The 20,630-nt window shown below is 35.5% G+C and overlaps 1 protein-coding gene across 4 annotated transcripts; it reads left to right on the forward strand.

The window, feature by feature from the left end:
- The first annotated feature begins 1,557 nt into the window (after positions 1 to 1,557).
- LOC113040196 (SH3 domain-binding protein 4-A-like) lies at positions 1,558 to 19,319 on the forward strand. Of its 4 annotated transcripts, none has more exons than XM_026198514.1 (4): positions 1,580 to 1,692; positions 14,377 to 14,449; positions 16,599 to 16,794; positions 16,894 to 19,319. In XM_026198514.1, exons 3-4 carry the CDS (start codon positions 16,674 to 16,676, stop codon positions 19,302 to 19,304), a joined length of 2,532 nt encoding a protein of 843 aa, XP_026054299.1. In that variant the 5' UTR covers positions 1,580 to 1,692; positions 14,377 to 14,449; positions 16,599 to 16,673; the 3' UTR covers positions 19,305 to 19,319. The 4 variants fall into 4 exon arrangements, with proteins under 4 accessions (XP_026054298.1, XP_026054299.1, XP_026054300.1 ...); XM_026198515.1 differs by having other exon boundaries at positions 16,602 to 16,794; XM_026198513.1 differs by lacking the exon at positions 14,377 to 14,449 and having other exon boundaries at positions 1,558 to 1,692.
- The last annotated feature ends 1,311 nt before the right edge of the window (positions 19,320 to 20,630 follow it).

A 20,630-nucleotide genomic window follows, 5' to 3' on the forward strand; every position in this document is an offset into this window, starting at 1 on the left:
GATGAGATGCCGACAGACAAGACAGAGCAGGTTACTATTTTATTTTTATTTTTTTTTACATTTGCATTTATGCATTTAACAGATGCTTTTATCCAAAGTGACTTAGTGCATTCAGGCTAAGTTTTTTTTTGTTTGTTTTGTTTTGTTTTTTGTTTTATCACTATGTGTGTTCCCTGGGAATTGAACCCACGACCTGTTGCTCTGCTAACGCAATGCTCTACCACTGAAAATTTCTTTTTAAAGAAATTCAAACAATAAATACTGTTTTGTGGCTCTTTAAAGTGTCGTGTCAGATCAATGTATCGCCTCAGTTCAAGTAGCATGAAAATTTTACATCTTACCATATTAATTAAAAAGCACAAAATAACCATGATTGATTTTTTTTCGTGGAACCGTGGAAAGACATCAATATGCAAAAATTTTCAAGTTTGAGTCCACCAAAGTTAATCTATTCTCCTCTCTGATTTGTTTGTCAGTAAGATGGTGAAGAATTTAGCATTATGATTGGTCAGATTGCCTGTCAATCAAGCTCTTTGTAAACAGTCAATTACTTAGCAAGCATTAAAAATGTACGTTCTGTAATGTGTGTAGAATAAATGTAATGATGACCTACTACTTTTTGACGTTGTCATGACTTGACCTACCAGTATCATTTGTGTCGCTTCAGTGCTTTGCAAATACTCTCGTGTAGCCTCATGGGATAGTAAATTGTCCATCAGATGTATACTTAAGAGTTTTTTTCAGTTATCTGAGTACATTTTGCCAAATTTTTAGGAATGTTGTAAATTCTGACATATTACTCTGTTCACATACTATTTTTGGCCTACTATATAGGAGAAGTATGTAATTTTTGATATGGTCTATACCACCTGAATAGAGCTATCTGTTACCATTTAAATTGTTTTATTGACACTTGCTTGCTGGCACATGACTAGGAGAAGTGCGCAATGCTTACAGGCAAACATTTGACCACTTACAACAGTTACTTTAATTTGGAAGAAAAAAGAGAAATATTTATAATAATTACCTGCTTCGCCTTTTCTGATTCTTTGTTTGAAAACATGCCAAACTAAAAAAAAAAATCAAAGATTTCAGCCTTTATTTAGTCAATTCTTTATGTTTTAAATCCTTATATTTCTTACTTTTTGAAATTTAAACAAATCATTGAACAGATTAGATTTCTTAATTCCATTTCTTACTTTTAAATCAATTAAAAATAATAATAATAATAATTCCAAAACCACTAAAATGAGCCATTAATGTTTTCTATTTAATATGACATTATATTAGAAATGATGTAAGCTATAATTTTTTCAGTATGCTCTTAAAAAAAAAAAAAAAAAGTAATAGTCGAAGTATGAAAGTGATGGAAAGCTTGAAGTAGGGGACAGAATGAATATCATCAGCATCATCACTCAGTGAAATTAATAATTGATCAGGAAAACTAGACGCCAGGGGAAAAGTGATTTTCCTTGAGGGCCCTCGGTGACAGATGGCTAACCACGGATTCCAGCCTCCGCCCAGCCGTCTCCGAATCTCCGCCCCTCTCCGTGACATCACCGGCACCCCGGCCCCGCCCAGATGCGATGCGAGACGCGTTTGCCCAACAGCCACAAAGGAGCACAAAGTGAAGTGACCAACTCAACACTACAACTGCGCGCTGCTTTGGATAAACATAACAGGAATGCAGAGGTGAGTTCATGCCATCGTTGCGCTTTTGTTCCTGTTAACCCTCTTGGCTGCTTTTGAATTGATTCGGATTATATTTTGAAACCTCCGAAATGTTTATGTTACTGTCTCAGAGCTCAGTGTTTTGTTGAACGCGTTTCTTGGAACATTTCAGATTTCACATGTCTTTTACAAACCTGAAGTTGAACATAGGCTATATCAGGTGTATTCAAGTTTTATATGCATAAACTTTAATGGGCAGAATATTAAAGAGACGTGAATTATATATAGCCTACATAAACAATAGTACAAATGTTTTTTTAGAACTAAAAACCTTGAATGAATGAATGAACTCATTATACATAATCTAAATTGGATGTTCCCAGAATTTCCTTTACAAACACTACGTAAAATATGTTTGTGTGTGTTTTGTTTTTTTTTGTGGAAAATGTACATTGATTTCTTCAAGCATGTGTATTTTAAGTGGCCAATAATCATTATAAATATACATGTTTGTGACAAAATACCATAATAACTGCAGTTGCCATTACTGAAAAATGTGCAAATTGCACTGTAAACAATATTTCTCAAAGATGTGATTAGGAACAACTAATAGTATTTATTTATTTATTTATTTCATTTATTTATACAAGAAAATACTATTTCAGTATTCCTATTTAAAAACTGGAGGCTACATTGAATTCAGTGTGTTACTTGCTGTTGCTTTGTAATCGTTTGATAAAAATGTGCTAGCCTTTTCTTAGTGCAAGCTGTTTCTACTCATTTTTTAAGTGGCAAATTTAGTTCTAAAAGCTCATTTTAGTTACTGTTCTATTGAAACTATTGTTACCATGGTACAGTTCCATTAGGAACAACTTGTTCTCCATTGACAGTTGGTTATTTGTTGCTGTGGTTATCAGTGTTTGATAGTCACGACCACCCCGGTGGACATTTCTAATGGTGAGGACATCCTATACACCCTCGGCTCCCATTCCCAGCCGTCTATCCCCTCTCCTTTTCCTCCCTCCCCTTCCCACATTCCTTTCAGACTTTGAATGGAACAGGACTGACCTGTGGCATAGCTCAGCCTCTTTTTTTCTACAAGACCTCAGCTCCCCCTCTTATATTAACAATTTATTTTCAAGTTACGTGATGTATTAAATATTCATGGCTCACAGAACAAATAGCTGCTGCTACTTTAGACTGGTATGGTTGTATTTGCGCACGTTGGTGTGCATCTTTTTTTCATAAGCTTGTTTGTAGTGAAACTATATTTGTTGGGTCAGGAAACATCTCAAAATCTTGAAAAGGTAAGTCACGACAGTTCCAGGTCCGATACATGTGAACTGTGTTGACAGTCTGCTGTCGATAATCAAAGAATAAATTGTCTTGTTTGATTTGGACTTGCTATTTGGTTTGTGAAAACAAACAAAAGATACTTTTTATGGTAACATTCTTACAGTAGAGTTAATGCTTTGCTACAATACGTCAAGAATAGCCTTGAGACTTCAACAGTCATACGTGTTAACATGAGACTAGTCTGCATTGTAATAAGTTACTAACCTTGTATGTGCTAATTTATAACCGTGTAAGTCCTCAAGTAAAACCGATAGCTTTTGCATGATACACAGGATAACGGAATGGAAAGTGATGTAATTATTCACAAAACATTGTTTATTGTAAATAACTCCTCCCACATAAATAATGTTGGTATCTCATAACAAGAGGTTTATCCAGTTATGTTTAGAACGTAATGTAAATATGGATGCTTCAAACGTAATGTGTGCTTTTACGAGTCGAAGTGATTTTCTCTTGTAATTGACCAATGAATACTAATGGGTTTTAAGGTGGCTGGATATATTTACATTGTTCAGAGTCACCTGATCCCGATTGCAGAGCGTTTGCGTGAGAAGAGTTCTTGATTTCAAAAATGAGTTGTGCTGTTTATAACTTGACACATCATTAACAAAAAAATAAATAAAAAACAAGACACGTCACGCAACATCAAAAATGATCTGTCTAAAGTGTGTAAAGCTGTAGTGTCCCTTCTTTAAAAGTGATACTTGTAAAAAGGCATTTTTAGTTAAATTTTTAGTGCAGCGTTATAATTGAACTGAAAAATGTAAAGAAATTGTTTAAAACGCTATATGTTATATATTTAATTATGAAACAAAAACACAACCCCAAAATCCAAAAGTTGTACGTCTGAAATGTATATGGCTACAGTTAACATAGATATATTATAATATAACTAAAATAAATGACATTTCATTGATTCTGTTTTGTGTTGCTCAGAAGAAAAAAAAAATACATTGTCCAAAATTGTCCAACTGAATGTGTACAGCTACAGTGTACAATGTTCTAAAAGCAATACATTTAACGTCAACCTTTAATAAGCCTTTTAAACTTTTAAATATCAAATGGGAAGTAAAAAGTATATCAAAATTTTAAAACCACGAAAAATAAACAATAATGAATGCAAGACACATTGTCTAAAATCAGGTGTCTGAAAGATTTGCGGCTGTAGTCTCCATTTTTAAAAAGCAATGCATTTTATGATAACAATTTGCACAGCACGCTAATACCAAAACAAAAAAATATATAACGTAACCAAAATAAAAGATTCTGTCTCGTGTTTTTTCCGAAAGAAAAAAAACAATGCGCTTTGTCCAAAATCGTCCATCTGAAATGGACGAAGAAAAAGCGATAAATTAATCGACAATCTTAAATGCATACTAATTTAAGAATTGCCGCTAAAAATTTTAAAAGTAATGAAAAAAAAAACATATACACAAACTGTAAAACTACAATAAAATAATTAAAAAGACAAAATGTCTCAAATGCTGTCTTGTGTGACATATTGTCCAAATCGTAAAACTACCGAAGTGAATAGAACAAACTACAGCATACTGTCCATACAGCTGAACTTGTATCAAAGCCCAAACACGTTCTTCACAGAAGTGTCCATCTGCAAAAAATCACTCTCTCTATTATTTGTGTCTTGTCCTCTGTACATAAAGCCATGTTAGTCCAGCTTAGAGCAGCAGTGTTGAAATCCCCCTCCAGTCAGATGGCAGCCGTAAAAAATGTAAAAGCCAGGGCATAAAATGGCAGATCGTTTTACGAGGATTTAATGTTTGAGAGTTGGCCATCAGGAGAAATTACATTGTAAGTAAATTGTGGCTTTTACAGCGTTTATCCTGAGGCAAGCAGGCCTGATCTAGTTCAGCTCGCATCCAACTGGCCTTTCCACTCCCGTAGCTCTTCCAAACATGAATGACTGTTATAGACGGGTTGCGTTATGATGCTATATTTAAAGAAAGCCGCTAGTTTCAGTTTAGCTAAGGGTAAGTATTACTCCGGAGAACCTAGAATTATATACTCTCTTTTGCTTTTTCTGTGCGTCGGGATGAGGGAGTGCATTGTTGATGGTATCAGTGGGTGTCCTTAGCTGGGATCAGGACCAAGACCTGGGCGGTTCGTTTTCAGGACTCAAACATGAGACGCTCAACAGTCTGGGGCTCGAATTTAAGCCTGTTGTCTAACCCTCTGTTTCCTGATGATTCATCGGCCGTAGGTGTATATATATATATATATATATATATATATATATATATATATATATATATATATATATATATATATATATGTGTGTGTGTGTTTGTTACATGTAAAATAAGAGCATCTTCACCTCAATCCCTGATTCAGCTGACTGACATGTGCTTGCCACATGTAGTTTGTCTGCGTTCTTTAATGTTTCTGCTTCTCGTATTTGGCCCAGAGGAAGCTCAGGGTTATGAGTGAGATTCCTGTGCTGTTTATGATCTATCAGCTGAGGAATGATATTAGATTCCAGTCTGTGGCAGCCGATTTCCAGCTGGAGGCCTTGAGATCCACCGTAACAGCAGCAGGAGGAGGAGACGGGACGGGACGGAAGCGAGCAGCAAAGCATTTCCTCTTTCTATTTCTCTTTTCCTCTCTCACTGTTTCTCCTTTACTCTCTCAGTCTCTCCAGAGCACTTTGTGTCATAGTTTGGCCACTTCCTGTGGCTGTAAACAGAGCCGTCGTCCAAATGAATGCATGACCCTACCAAATATTATTATTATTATAGATATTTTTTTGTATGCAACATATGATTTCTTGTAGTTTTGTGTTCAGTCAGGTGAAATTATCTGGAAATTATTAACTATAAAAATAGTTAAATTATTTTATTTGGTAAATAGTTATAAATAAAGAAATTTATTATTGTTTTATTAAAAATTTATAAAAAATAGACAAATATAATTATAATTTATATAATTAATATGATTAATTATTTTACATGTTATTAATACCCACCCACATTATTATCTAATAAATAAAATAACATTACATTAAATATGAAAGTATATTATTGTTAAAAATAATTGTGTGATATTTGTACTATTAAATATTAATGTAAAATATATAAATAAATGGCATAATCTAAATATTTATAACTTAAATGTTTATATTTATTTATTGTAATTATGTAATATGTTAATACTCAATTTAGTTTAATTATATTAAGTATTTTTTTATTATAAAAAAAATGTCTGTATAGGTTTTGAGAGATTTGTCCTTAAACCTGATTTAGAAGACATCAAATTTATTAGTTCTTTCAAACTTTTAAAAGTGGAAAGAATGTAATGTTATTTTTGTGCTTTGCTAATAGTTCTAGTCGATGAAAGCTTTTGCTGTTGAATCAATGTCTGACCAGAACAAGTTTGTCTTTAAGCCTCATTTAATGAAGTGTTTCATAGACAAAGTCACAGCAAACCAACTCTGAAAGTCAGAGATGAAGGAATTCCTCCGAGTGCTCAACTTAGTCGATTTCGGAATGATTTTCATTTAATCGAAAAATCCTGTCATTGTCCTTTGCGCTTCAATCTGTTTTCTAGCCAGAAGGGATATATTGGCATCTGAGAACGACTTTGACTGAATGCAGAGGCATTGAACAGTACATGCATTTGAGATGCATGCTGTCTGATATCCGAGATGAGGAATCTGATTGGCGGTTGCTGTTCTGGAATTTAGCCAATCAGGTGTTTGGTTCTATCCGAATGACTGCGAGATTGAAGTGTCAACTTGACTTTCATTAATGCTAGACTGAATTTCTTTTTGAATTTCTCACCAGGGACGTCATGATACACCCTCCAGAGTTTAAGTGCCCACATTTTGTGCTTGATTGTTCTGGATTTCTAAACGGCTGATATCTAGAAGTGCTGATGGCCTGCTCATTACCTTTCTCACTCCTTGTTCCTGTTGCTGCATGATTTTGATGAACCTTTTTATCATTTTATCCCTATTTGTGTTTCATTGTGGCTATTAGTTAAGATTACTCTCACAGTCACAAATAATCTGCTACTGCATAATTATTGTATAAATAATAATTTCGACAAAAGTTACTTATTTGTACTAAATTATTATTATTTTGTTTTAGTAAAAAATTATATTATACATTTTGTAAAACATTGTTATTATGAATTATAATAATTGTATATATTAAAAAATTATATTATTCTATATTAATATAAAATAAATGAATACATATAAAATATAAATATTTTAATTTATTGCAAATAATTTACTGACAAAACTAAAATATAATATATACTACTGTAATATTATATTATATTTTCTAAAATATAATGTCAATATAAAAATTACTAAAATATTAATATAGAATATAAAAATATTGTAAGCTTATAATAATTGCATATACTTAATAATTTGTAGTATTAATATTAACAAAGCATATTAATACTTAATATTCAATCAATCATAAATTAAGTATTGTTACATTATATAATTTAAGTTCAAATAATATATTAATATAGAATATTAAAACATTGTAAATAATTAATTAATATAGTTATATTATGTAAATGGAATAATTTAGTATCCATTTTATTATTCAAATATAATATCAATATACAATAATAAATATGAAAATATTCTACATAATTTGAATTGATACTAAATTATTTTTATTTCATTCATATATATATATATATATATATATATATATATATATATATATATATATATTTTGCATTGAAATACTTAAGTGCTAATTTTATTATTAAAGTATTAGTATATTTCATAAACATGTTTCTATAAAATATGAAATACTATACTACAAAAGTAAAAATAACATTCAATTCATTATTACTACATTATTTGCAATTATTTAATAAAATGTTATAAATCATTTAGTATTATTTTCCATTAATATAAATTGTTTCAATAATATATTAATTCTATATTAAAAATAACGCTTAGATTGTTCTTAACCTAATAATATTTAATAGAATACCAAAAGACACTCTAAAACTATACCTTAAAAATACAAAGTACTTTGTATCTTTTTTTTTTTTTTTTTATCACAGCGTTAGACACCTGATATTTTCCTATAACAAACAGAGGTTGCATCATGAAATGGTGAGAAATATCTGCATGGTTGAGTGATGCGAGACGTCACCACCCCAGTAACCAAACAGACACGCGCCAGAAAATACACACCGACATCCTGCACTTCAGGTTTTATTTAATTTCAGGCCACATTTGGTGTGTAATGTAAAATATGATTCCATTGCTCCATGAACATATTAAATGATGAATGTGTTGGGATGCTGGCTTTTTGTGAGCACTGGTCTCCAGAGAAGTGTGTGTGTGTGTGTACTGTAATAATTAGGTTTGACTCCATGGTTTTGCTCTGGTTAGTCTCTGCAGGCTTTCTCCTCCCACCAAGGACTTCACTCTCTCTCCCAAACACATGCACACACTAGTGAAAACTCAGAAAATAAATGATTATGTACTCGCTGAAGCGCTGAAATTGCATACTGTAGGGGGTCTCATGTCCAATTATCAGAATAAATATAGCCAGAAACTGCACGTATACTCTACGAAGTGCGTAAACGTAAACATTGCCAGTGTTTGGTTTTGTTGAGTGTATATATACTGTGTGTTCTGGATGGATTGTGATGGTTGACTAAAGTGTAAAAAGTTATTTTTCTAAATTGTAAATAAACCAAAGATTATTCAAATTGTTTTATAAGCAAACATATTTAAGTTTTTCTACTTTAATTCAGTGTTACTTGCAGTTTCTTCGTAACTAATTGCGATATTTACTAGCAATTTCTGAGTAAAAATTGTTTCTAAATTGTTTCTTCTCTTGAGCAACATTCAGCTAGATGTTTTTGTTGTTGTTGTTGACTAGATTGAGGTAGAGCTGAATTAGTATATAATAGCTTTAGCTAATTTTCTTCACAATATTGTGCTCAACTGTTTCTCTGCCCTGATAATAGTTGACCTGAAAGATAAATTGACTGTAGAAAAAAAAAAAAAAAAAAATCAGAACCATATATTAATTATTTTATATGTTAAATAAGTGCGTTAAGTAACGGTTTTATTTATGTTTTTATATAATTATAAAGAAATGAAAATGTTATTATATTATACTTCTTACTAAATGGTTAAAGTAATTATTTTTGAACTATAGTAAACATACATAATGAAGTTGCAATTAATTTAACTCTTTATTTAATTTATTTTAATAATACGTGATTTGCGGAGAAAAAAAACTGGTTTGCTTTGCAACGGTTGCACAATTTTGCGAACATTTAGTAATTTATAAATCAGTAAGGATTTACTACTTTTACTACAACTTCTACTCAATAAAAATCTACTTACAATTACAATATTTTAATGAAAAACAATTGCTACAACTCTAAAATTAAATATTAATATTTATGGTTGTCTTATTCACTTTATTTTCCCACATTTAACCATCAAACTTTTTTGGAAGACTGCAGTGAGGCCTTAAAATTTCTCTTTTTCTTGATAACCACTTTTCATTGCAATTATAGTAAGGATTTATCACATGCTGCGTGTTGAACACCTCATTATAATAATAGTTACATTTAGATTTCATGCAGCCCTACCTGTTATAAATGACAGTCTAAAGCATGAAACTGAGCTTGTGTACCGAGAAAATTTTACATATATTTTAGACCTAACATTGAAAGAAAAATTGGAACAAATGACTGTTGGCATATTTACTGACACTGAAACAATAATCATAAGCAGATCCAGACTTTTAGTAGCCGAAAGCATGACTTCTGCAGAGTTGCAGTCCAGGTCTTATGACTGTTCTTTCTCCCTGAGGAATGGAACACATCTAAAAAAAGCACAATCGTCATCAGTTTCCACAAGTACAATAGTGTTGCATTGTGTTTCATAATTAATGGGGACTCAGCACAAATTCAGTCCTTGTAATCCCCCTAAACGCCCCTGAAAGTCTCGCGTCAGTCGGCGTGACTCCTGAGGTAAATCTTCACTGGCTTACGTTGAACGTGCTGGGCTTTATATGTCTTTCAGAGCGTTTGGTTTGGTTTGTGAAGATGGTCAGGGGGCGAGCAAGTCTTCATTGTTATGTAGAGCGTCGTTTCTTGAAAGAAAGGCCCGACCTGACGCAAAACAACACCGTTCATTTACAGAGGACTTAGTTTAAGCCTCGGCTAATCCAGACCTCCCAACAGAAATGAATTCTGGCATCATTTTCTCCAGCCTTTGGAGAGGCACATTTGGGAACACAACTCACTGGCCATGAATTGTTTCTTTTTGCGTATTCATGTATGCAAATGAAATTCTGAGTGTAATTGAAACAACAATATGATGTATTCTCCTTTGACTTGCTGTGCACCAGAAATAAAATTAGTGCACATGCTTCGGCACAATGAGAAATCTGTAAGGTATTTGTACGCATGGCACGGGGTTGAATTTGGCTTCCAACCTTTCCTAATTGCATATATAATTGTATTTATTTAGCATAACTGCATATGTATATAATTTCAGAACATATTTGTTCTGTTTTCTTTGTATGTATGGATTAATTGGGTTGTTACTGACATTCGGTGATAATGTCATTTCAACAACACCTTAAGAAATATATTTACTGAGAAAAATTACCCGCTGAATATTATGATATATATATATATTATAAATGTGTGTGTGTGTCTGTATATATATATATATATATATATATATATATATATATAATTAATGCATTTATCAGACGATTTTATTCAAAGTGACTTAGGCTCACATTTTGGTGTCGTCATGTGTTCCCTGGGAATCGAACCCACAACCATGCGCTGCTAACGCAATTTGTTGTTGTTTAATATATCAAAATGATACATTTTACATATAAATACTACATATATTATGTAGAGCATATTTTATATAGCACATTTTTATTTTAAAGGTGTGTGTGTGTATATATATCTAGAAAAAAATCGTCAGCCTTGCTAATTGTATTAATTGATTTATTGGTTGATGTTTGTTTGTTCATTTACTCGACTTATCCTTGGTCAAAAAGATTTTCCCTCTCTTTCTCTCTTTCTGAGGAATATGTTTGATAAAGAGGCTTGTAATGTCAGACTCATTTGCAGTAGCTGAGCCTTGTCAGGTCGAATGACCTATTCGCGCAGAGACGATAAATGAAGTCGGTCATTTAATGGACTCCTGAAATTAACCTCTTATGGGCTCTTGGAAATATTATCCTCCACCCACACCCTCTTGCACTTTACCTGAGTAAACCTTTTGTTTTAGAGTCAGTGGTGAAGTATGGACTGCAGGGCAGTGGAGAAAGAAATTGCTTTGTCCTCTGCAGAAGGGTCATTTATATACGATGTGGTCATATTTACCATGTGATGAGCTGTTGGCGGAAATCCCACTCGGCTTCTTCACCCAATTAGCTTTTCAAAGTAATATAAAACTCTTTCATATCATCATTGGAACTAATAATAACATTTTATAACCGAAAGGGCCTTAATGTGGCATGTTATCTCAGTTATTGCCTCAATGCCAGGTTTTGGAAATGTAATTATAATAATTCATTTGAAATGACAGGTGTTTTTACGCAGGGCGGAAGGATCGGTTTTATATGGATGTGGTAATGCCGCTCTGTTTGAATTAATTAATTCAGCCAAACACTGAGCTTTATCTGTATGAAGCTGTCTGAAGGACGATGATTAAGGAGGAGTGCTTGAATTTAAACTCGCTAGGTTTCCGCAGAGCTAACAATGTATCTAAGAGCATCTAAATTCCCTGGCCTCCAGCTTGAAGTGCTTTCCACTCATCTTCTTTGAGTTACGTGCCGCATCCGAGATAAGAGTTCTCATGTCTTATGGGACACCCGAGAGTCGTGGATTACCAGTGTTTCATGTTGTCGACGGATGGTCTGAAACATCGCTCTGGCTAAATATTACAGGGATGTTGCTATATGGGAATAGCAGGGTTTAGTTTCCTGTTCCAGGTCCATTAACTGTTCTTGTACTACTTTTGGGAAAGTATTGAGTGTGTTTTTTTTTTTTAAAGTGCATTATGTCATTCCATCTATGTTGGGTGGTTTTAGAACTGCTAAGGGAACCAAAAACATCTAATTATGTTTGTTTCTGATTTTAATTATATTAATAGTTCTTGCAGTGCAAAACAACACTCTACTTTCTTAAAAGTGCAAACATTGTACCATTTTGGTGGGGGGAAAGTGTGGTTTAAAAGTTAATGGAAATTAAATGATTATTATTTAAAAAAAAAATGTAATGTTAAAACTGAATTTTTGTCACCGAAAAGTTGTATGTAATTTCTTAAGTTTGTGTGTTAAGGTTCTGTTTCTGATTTAAGTTTTGTTAACAGTTCTTGCGGTGCAAATCAACACTGATTACTTTCTTAAAAGTACTACATTGCGCCATTTGGCGGGGAAAAAATGTGTGTTAATAGAAGTGAAAACGTATGTCTTTATAATTGTATTTAATGTAAAACAATGCGTTTTTCTCACCGGAAATTAGCATAATTGCTAATGTTTCTATCAAAACAAAACAAAAATTCTGTTACCATGTCAAGTTCACACTGGCAGCATTTCAGTGTAATTTTGTTGGCAAAAAAAAGTTGTAAATGTGGTTTAAATCACTATCAAAACAAAAAAGTTTCTATTGGTCTATGTGACGAATTTGCAAGACTAACATTAGTGAAATAATTTTTTTCAAAAACACGACATTCCAGATTTAGTGGATTCCTTAGTTAAATGATTGGTTATGTCCTACAAAATTTTTCCAAACAACTATAAGTGTGACTGCACATTTCAACTGCTAATAATAATGCATTGCATTCTCAGCATTGCCACAAGGGGCACTTTACCACCAATTTTAATAAACCACTCATCTACGACTGTTTTTTTTTGGCTTCAGCAATTTGAATATAATTTTGCTAAGATAAACTGGGCATATTTATACCTAGCTACTCGAACAACATTACGTCTTGTTTAGGGGTGCTCCGATCACGATCGGCCGATCGTTAATGCGCATATCGTCAGTAAAGCCGGTTCTCTAATCAGCGGTTAATTCCATCAGGTGCGTGATTTCACATAGAGCAGCTGTAACTACATAGAGCCGTTGTTAACTGAGAAGATGCGCCAAAAAACGCTGAAAATGAAGTGTAGGGGTGCTCCGATCACGATCGGCCAATCGTTAATGCGCATATCGTCAGTAAAGCCAGTTTTCTAATCAGTGGTTAATTGCATCAGGTGCGTGGTTTCACATAGAGCAGCTGTTACTACACAGAGCCGTTGTTAATAGAGAAGATGCACCAAAAAACGCTGAAAATGAAGTGGATTTGCGCATCTTCTCTATTAACAACGGCTCTGTGTAGTAACAGCTGCTCTATGTGAAATCACGCACCTGATGGAATTAACGGCTCATTAGAAAACCGGCTTTACTGACGAGATGCGCATAACGATCGGCCGATCGTGATCGGAGCACCCCTAATGAAGTGGATTTGCGCATCTTCTCTTTTAACAATGGCTCTGTGTAGTAACAGCGGCTCAATGTGAAATCACGCACCTGATGGAATAACCGCTGATTAGAGAACCGGCTTTACTGACGAGATGCGCATAACGATCGGCCGATCGTGATCGGAGCACCCCTAATGAAGTGGATTTGCGCATCTTCTCTTTTAACAATGGCTCTGTGTAGTAACAGCGGCTCAATGTGAAATCACGCACCTGATGGAATAACCGCTGATTAGAGAACCGGCTTTACTGACGAGATGCGCATAACGATCGGCCGATCGTGATCGGAGCACCCCTAATGAAGTGGATTTGCGCATCTTCTCTTTTAACAATGGCTCTGTGTAGTAACAGCGGCTCAATGTGAAATCACGCACCTGATGGAATAACCGCTGATTAGAGAACCGGCTTTACTGACGAGATGCGCATAACGATCGGCCGATCGTGATCGGAGCACCCCTAGTCTTGTTAAGTAGGCCTGTTACCACCAATAGAAATTGCAAAAGCATTCGTTCAACATGTCTAATGATATCACACACTTACGATTTGAAACTGAGGTTGACAGATCAATGACTAAATAGCTTTATCACTAGAGTCTGTGAAAATAGACATTAAAGAAAAGAGGATGGGGGATACAGAGGGATTACGGGAAGGAGACACTAGTCTTCAGTCTTTGAAGTGCCCCAGGTGCTGTTATCAGAAACTATGATTACATCCTTGTCAGACCTCTAGGTTTCTAATCCATCAATTGCTCTTCCTCTGCCTCCTAATACCACAATTGACACATCCAACCGGGCCAGTGATGATATTGTCGAGTTTAAAATGAGACCTTATTTTTTAGGTGCTCCTGGTGTTAGAAGAACCATAGACCTTGAAGCACTTCCACAGAGATAGAGCTGATAGAGCCGAGGGAGGTCAGTGCTGTAATTTTACAATTTCATTTTTTTTCCAGGAATGCACTTTCTCCAACTTCTGATGGCCTGAATTATGAATAAAATAAAAGCATGAGGGAATATTTTTCTTAAGGATTGGACTAAAGGGAACAGAGCCAAGTGGTATTGGCGACCAAATTCAGCATCTATTAAATGTAGATAAAAGAAATGGACATTTAAAAGGAAATAAATCTTTCCATGAGTCTTTTGTGTGAAAGGCTTTTAAAACATACATGCCAAAGATGCTTACCTCCTTTTGAAGGGTTCATCATCAAGCCTTTAAGTAGCAGACATGAAAGGTCCTTCCAAGGCCTTCATCTTTCAACTTCCACAGAGTGGTATTAAAATTTTCCACAGCAAAACTTTGCATTCATCCAAGTACAGCTTTTCTATACAGAGACACTCTCATGTCATTTCAAACCTCATTTATGGCATCCTATGTTAAAGTAAGCTACTCAGCTACTCTGAGTTACTTGGCCCTTTGGTCTTGTTTGAGATTCGATTCATGCTTCTTTGATTATTTAGTCCGACTAATTATAGCTTGTTTTACATCTCTGTGTTGTTTTGCATGTCTGTCACGTCAAGCGCAGATTAATAGTGCTCATCGTCTCAGACAGAAGTTGAGGCAATCATGCATGGGAATTGAGTCTGTTTCCTCCCCCCGCCAAAGCCAAGCTGTTGCTCACCTTAAGAGAGCATAAATCATAGCAGAAAAATAGCACCTCTAATCCACAACAAGGTGAAAAAATTGATCATTTTATAAACCGCTACAGGAGTTTGCAAAAAGGTTTTTTTTTTTTTTATTTTTTTATGGAACCTTGCTGACACTAAAAGTAATATATTCATTTTTGGATGGTATTTATTCATATTCATCACCTAGCAGGTGTTTTAGTTTGTTTAATTGATGGAACCCCTGCTGCAACATATGCATGTGATTTTTATTTCAAGGTGTCCTTTGAAATGCTTTGATATCTTTCTTTTAGGACCCGGCAAATCAAACACTAAATGATAAAAGACCGTTTCATCCAGATATCAGGTCTATAAATTACAAGCACATATTCCGTTGTTGTTTCTAGCAGAGAGAGATACATTAGATTAATATATATATGTGCGTGTGCGTGTGTGTGTGTGTATATATATATATATATATATATAATTTTTTTTTTTTTTTTTTGTCAATTTTATTACCTTGTTTGTGATCGTGTGACTTGCAGTCTTAAGTAAATGTGCACACTGTGTGATAACATTGATCCATAGAGACTTATGCTGTTTAAAGCTGTAAGTAAATTATAGTATATTTTACTGAAAGAATATTCAAGATGAAATCAAATATGGGAAAGAGGGATTAGTGACAGTAGCAAAAAAAAATAAATAAAATTGACCTGTTGTCTCAAAAATTCAGAAAGGCATTACATTTTGATAAAAGACTTTGATGGTGTTTTGATGTTTGGAGCAAAATACACAAGAAGACCAGGAATGTGCATTTAGTAAAAATGGGTACATTTTCATTTCATGCTAGCTTTGTTTTGTTAGCAGTGAGATGTCTCTAATAAGTTTTAATTTTTAGAGATTAAGTAAAAAGTTAAAGTGAAGGTCATAGATGGAACACATGGTCATTTGAGAAGATGAAAACTCCTTGATATGGCTGAAGATTTCTTATTGATTGTAGTAACCTCTGATGGATTTTATCTAATTGCCATGTATTTCTTTAGTTAAACTTAGTTGCGACTAGAGTGAATGTTATGAAATGAACAAAGAGCATTATTCATACTTGACTCTCAGAATTTACTAGTATCTGACATCTGGAAATAGATGTTCTTGACTCCTAAGCCAACAGTTTCTGACTTAACTTCTAAATACATAACAATGTGTAAACCTCTTCCGAGACAGATTAAAAGTAATCAACTTTTAAAGATCTCTTAATCTCATGCACTACATATAACTTACATCTTGTTCCAGTTTGTCCCTTTAGCTATATCACGCTAATCTCTAGCTACAATCTCTCTGAAGAGTTTTGCCTTAATGATCCAATAATCTGATTTCAGCATGTCTCATTATTCTCAGTGAGTCAAGCGTTTGTCCTGTCACACAAAGCTAATCAAGAATGTCCCTGTCCTTTTTGTTTTCCCAGCAGGAAAAAATGGAAAAATGCCAGTGTTTGATTGTCAGGTTTGGAGCAACGGTGAAATAGCGTAAACAATGCAAGATGGCCGCCCACAGGATCAGAGTAACCACCAACAACAATGTGCTCCCTAGATGTAAATCAGAGGGCACTCTTATTGACCTTGATGAGGGAGTGACTGAGGCGAGTCTTACAGATGTCAAAGGTCAGTTTATTGTACTGCAAATAAACTAAGAGAGCATTTGATTTGGTTGTGCCATTTGCATTAAAAATTAGTAATTCTTATTAATGTTTCTCTCTAAAGTGCCTTCTCCCAGTGCCTTGCGTTTGGCTCCCTCAACATCATTTGGAACTGCACGGGAAGTGGTTGCCATAAAGGATTACTGTCCATCCAGTTTTACCACTCTAAAGTTCTCCAAAGGGGATCATCTCTATGTGCTGGACGCATCTGGTGGGGAATGGTGGTACGCCCACAACAACCGAGAAATGGGATACATCCCTTCGACGTATGTCCAGCCGATCAACTACAGGAACTCATCTTTAAGTGACAGTGGGATGATTGACAATCTTGGGGACTGCTCGGAGGAGGGGGCAAAAGAGCTGGACCTGCTGGGGGAGTGGACTGGAATGTCGCTGAAGCCCTCCCTGCCTTATGACAACAACAACCCCTTTTCCATGCTCTCCTCAACCAATCCATTCCTAAATGGGTCCATGAATGATGTTCTTGATCAGAACAGCAGTGAGAAGGTGAACCAGTGCAACAGCATGGATTTGCTTTTGTTTGACTTGCCTTCGGCCCCCTTCTCCACCACCAGCAACACAAAAGGGTACAGCAATAGTGTCTTTGATGGAACATCCACCAGTGCTGATTTTGAAGCCTTGCAGATGATTCGCAAGGGCAATCCCTTTTTTCGAAGCAAGAGATCTTACAGTTTATCAGAGTTATCTATCTTACAATCACAGTCAAATCCTTCATTGCTTTCATCAGGGTTTTTTACAGGGCTCAAAGCTCCCTCCCCGGAGCAGTTTCAGAATAGAGAGGACTTCAGGACAGCATGGCTAAACCACCGAAAGTTGGCACGGTCTTGCCATGACCTCGAGTCCCTTGGGCAGAACCCAGGCTGGGGTCAAACACAACCAGTAGAGACCAACATTGTTTGCAAATTGGACAGCTGTGGAGGGGCAGTCCAGCTACCAGATACGAACATCAGTATTCATGTTCCCGAAGGCCATGTTGCAGTGGGAGAAACTCAACAAATCTCTATGAAGGCTCTACTAGATCCTCCCTTGGAGCTAAACAATGACAGATGCTCCACTGTCAGTCCAGTGGTTGAGATCAAACTCAGCAACATGGAGATTAAGTCATTCATTACCTTAGAAATGAAGGTTTCCGTTGCAACTAGGACAGAAAGTCAAATGGCGGAGGTTTTGTGTGTAAGAAGTGATTGTAAAGAGGGTCCTTACTCTCCTGTTCCACAAGCTTACATTTATGGTGATACAATTCAGGTTCAACTGGACAACTTGGAGCCCTGCATGTATGTAGCAGTTATTGTCCAGACCCAACAAATTTCCTTCAATTCAACTGTTTGGGACCATATGATGAAGAAACTAACACTGGGTCTTTATGGGCCCAAACACATTCATCCATCTTTTAAGACTGTGGTGGCAATTTTTGGCCATGACTGTGCCCCCAAGACTCTTCTTGTTAGTGAAGTTGGGAAACAAGCAAAGTCTGCCCCTCCTGTTGCCCTACAACTGTGGGGGAAGCATCAATTTATCCTTGGCAGACCACAGGACTTGCAAATAGGCATGTACTCCAACATGTCAAATTATGAGGTCAAGGCAAATGATCAGGCTAGGGTTGTTCGTGGGTTTCAGATCAAATTAGGCAAGGTGAGTCGGCTCATCTACATGATTACATCTCGGAATGCAGATGAGATTTCTGACTTCACGTTACGTGTCCAGGTAAAAGATGATCAGGATTGCATCCTTGCACAATTTTGTGTTCAGACACCACAGCCGCCACCTAAAACCGGGATACGAAACAACGGCCAGAGACGATTTCTAAAGAAAAAGGAAGTTGATAAAATTATTTTGTCTCCTCTGGCCATCACCACCAAATACCCACAGTTTCAAGAGCGCTGCATTACCAACTTGAAATTTGGTAAACTGATCAAAACAGTTATCAGGCAGACCAAGAATCAGTACTTGCTGGAATATAAAAAAGGTGATATTATTGCCCTACTCAGTGAGGAGAAGATCAAACTCAAAGGACAACTATGGACCAAAGAGTGGTACATTGGATACTATCAGGGAAAGATCGGGCTTGTACATGTAAAAAATGTGCTTGTCTTGGGAAAGGTCAAGCCTATTTACTTTTGTGGGCCAGATCTTACAAGCACAATGCTGATGGAACAAATTCTGAAGCCCTGCAAGTTTCTCACTTACATTTACGCCTCTGTGAGGACAATACTTATGGAAAATCTGGGAAACTGGCGAGCATTTGCTGATGCCCTGGGCTATGTGAATCTTCCTTTGACATATTTTTGCAGAGCAGAGCTGGATAGTGAGCCAGAGAGGGTTGCTTCAGTGCTGGAGAAACTAAAGGAAGATTGCCTCAACATGGAGACCAAGGAGAAAAAATCTTTTCAGAAGGAACTTATGATGGTAAGCTTATGCATTTGTGTGATGGTTTGTCTGAACTGCATAGTTTAAAAACTATTGTGATTGTGTTTGCTTTTTGAATGCAGTAGATGCCACTGTCCTAAATGGATAACTATTAGAAATTTGTCCGCAAGCTATTTGATATAAACCCGTTTTTATGCAGTCCTACTTATCTACATTTCCTCCTATTAATGCTTGGGGCTAATTCTGATGAGAGTGCACTTAGCTGCTCTCTGTTGCCTTTCTTATCTGTACAGCTATGGAAACCTGCAAGTACAGCAGCCAAAACTATGCTTGGCACACTCAAATTCTGACTGAAAGAAGAAAGATTGCTCTTGTATTAGTTTTTTTTTTTTTTTTATCACTGGGAACAGTATGTCCAGGGCTGGTAATGTACAAGCTGCCTCTGTTTAATCTAGACAATGTCCAGCATCATAAACTCTTTGGAGTCCTTAAGGATTAGTTGATCTAAAAATGAAAATATATATACCCCCCCCCCCCTTAGCTCATGTTGTTCCAAACCTTTATGGCTTTCTTAAATCTGAACTTAAATTTTGCTCATTGTATGGCTTTAGAAGACTGCATATGGAAATATTTTATGATATGAAAGGCCTCAGCCCCTTCACTTTTATATTAAGTAATTTTATTTATTATATTGAAAGAAAAGAAGTTGATTGGAATGACATGAATGGATTATTTCTGGGTGAACTACTCCTTTGACTCAACCAAACTATTGTTGACAGAAACACAATACTGGGAAAGAGCTCTGAACAGAAGAAAGCACAGCAGAGAATTTTGAGAGTGTAGTTATTTCTACCTTACATGCTCTATCTACTAGCATTGACCGATATCCCATTTATAAGTAAACAGGTTAGCACCCCACTTCTGTCTGCTCAGGACTTGCAGATCCGAGGAGACGGTCCATGTAGAAAGATATGTGTTATCATTTGTTGAGACTGGATAGCGAGAGAGAGGAAAGGTGTAGTAATTCCATTCTTATCTTTAGCAAAAAACGTTAGCTTTAGCATCTTATCTGGGATAAACAATACAAATGACATTTTTGCCACATTAAGTCCAAATGGGTATTCTGACTATGCCCTGACCTCAGAGTTAAAGTGATATATCCCTGACTGTAATCGTTGTTTTATCTGTCCTTTCACAACAGGCAGTGTTTCAATTTAAATTATTCAAGACTTGAGTGGGTGGTAAGCTTCTGTTACAGGGTGTAACACCTTAGCAATCGTTCCCATCTCTTTCACAATGTTTCTGTATATTTCTTCTGGCTGAGAGGGAGCTTCATCATTGTTTCCCCGCCGTGCTTCAAGTGCTGACACATTCATCAAGTAGAGATGAGGCTATTATTCCCAAGGCCTGACG

Source organism: Carassius auratus, chromosome 22, assembly GCF_003368295.1.
Source record: "Carassius auratus strain Wakin chromosome 22, ASM336829v1, whole genome shotgun sequence".
NCBI lineage: Eukaryota > Metazoa > Chordata > Actinopteri > Cypriniformes > Cyprinidae > Carassius > Carassius auratus.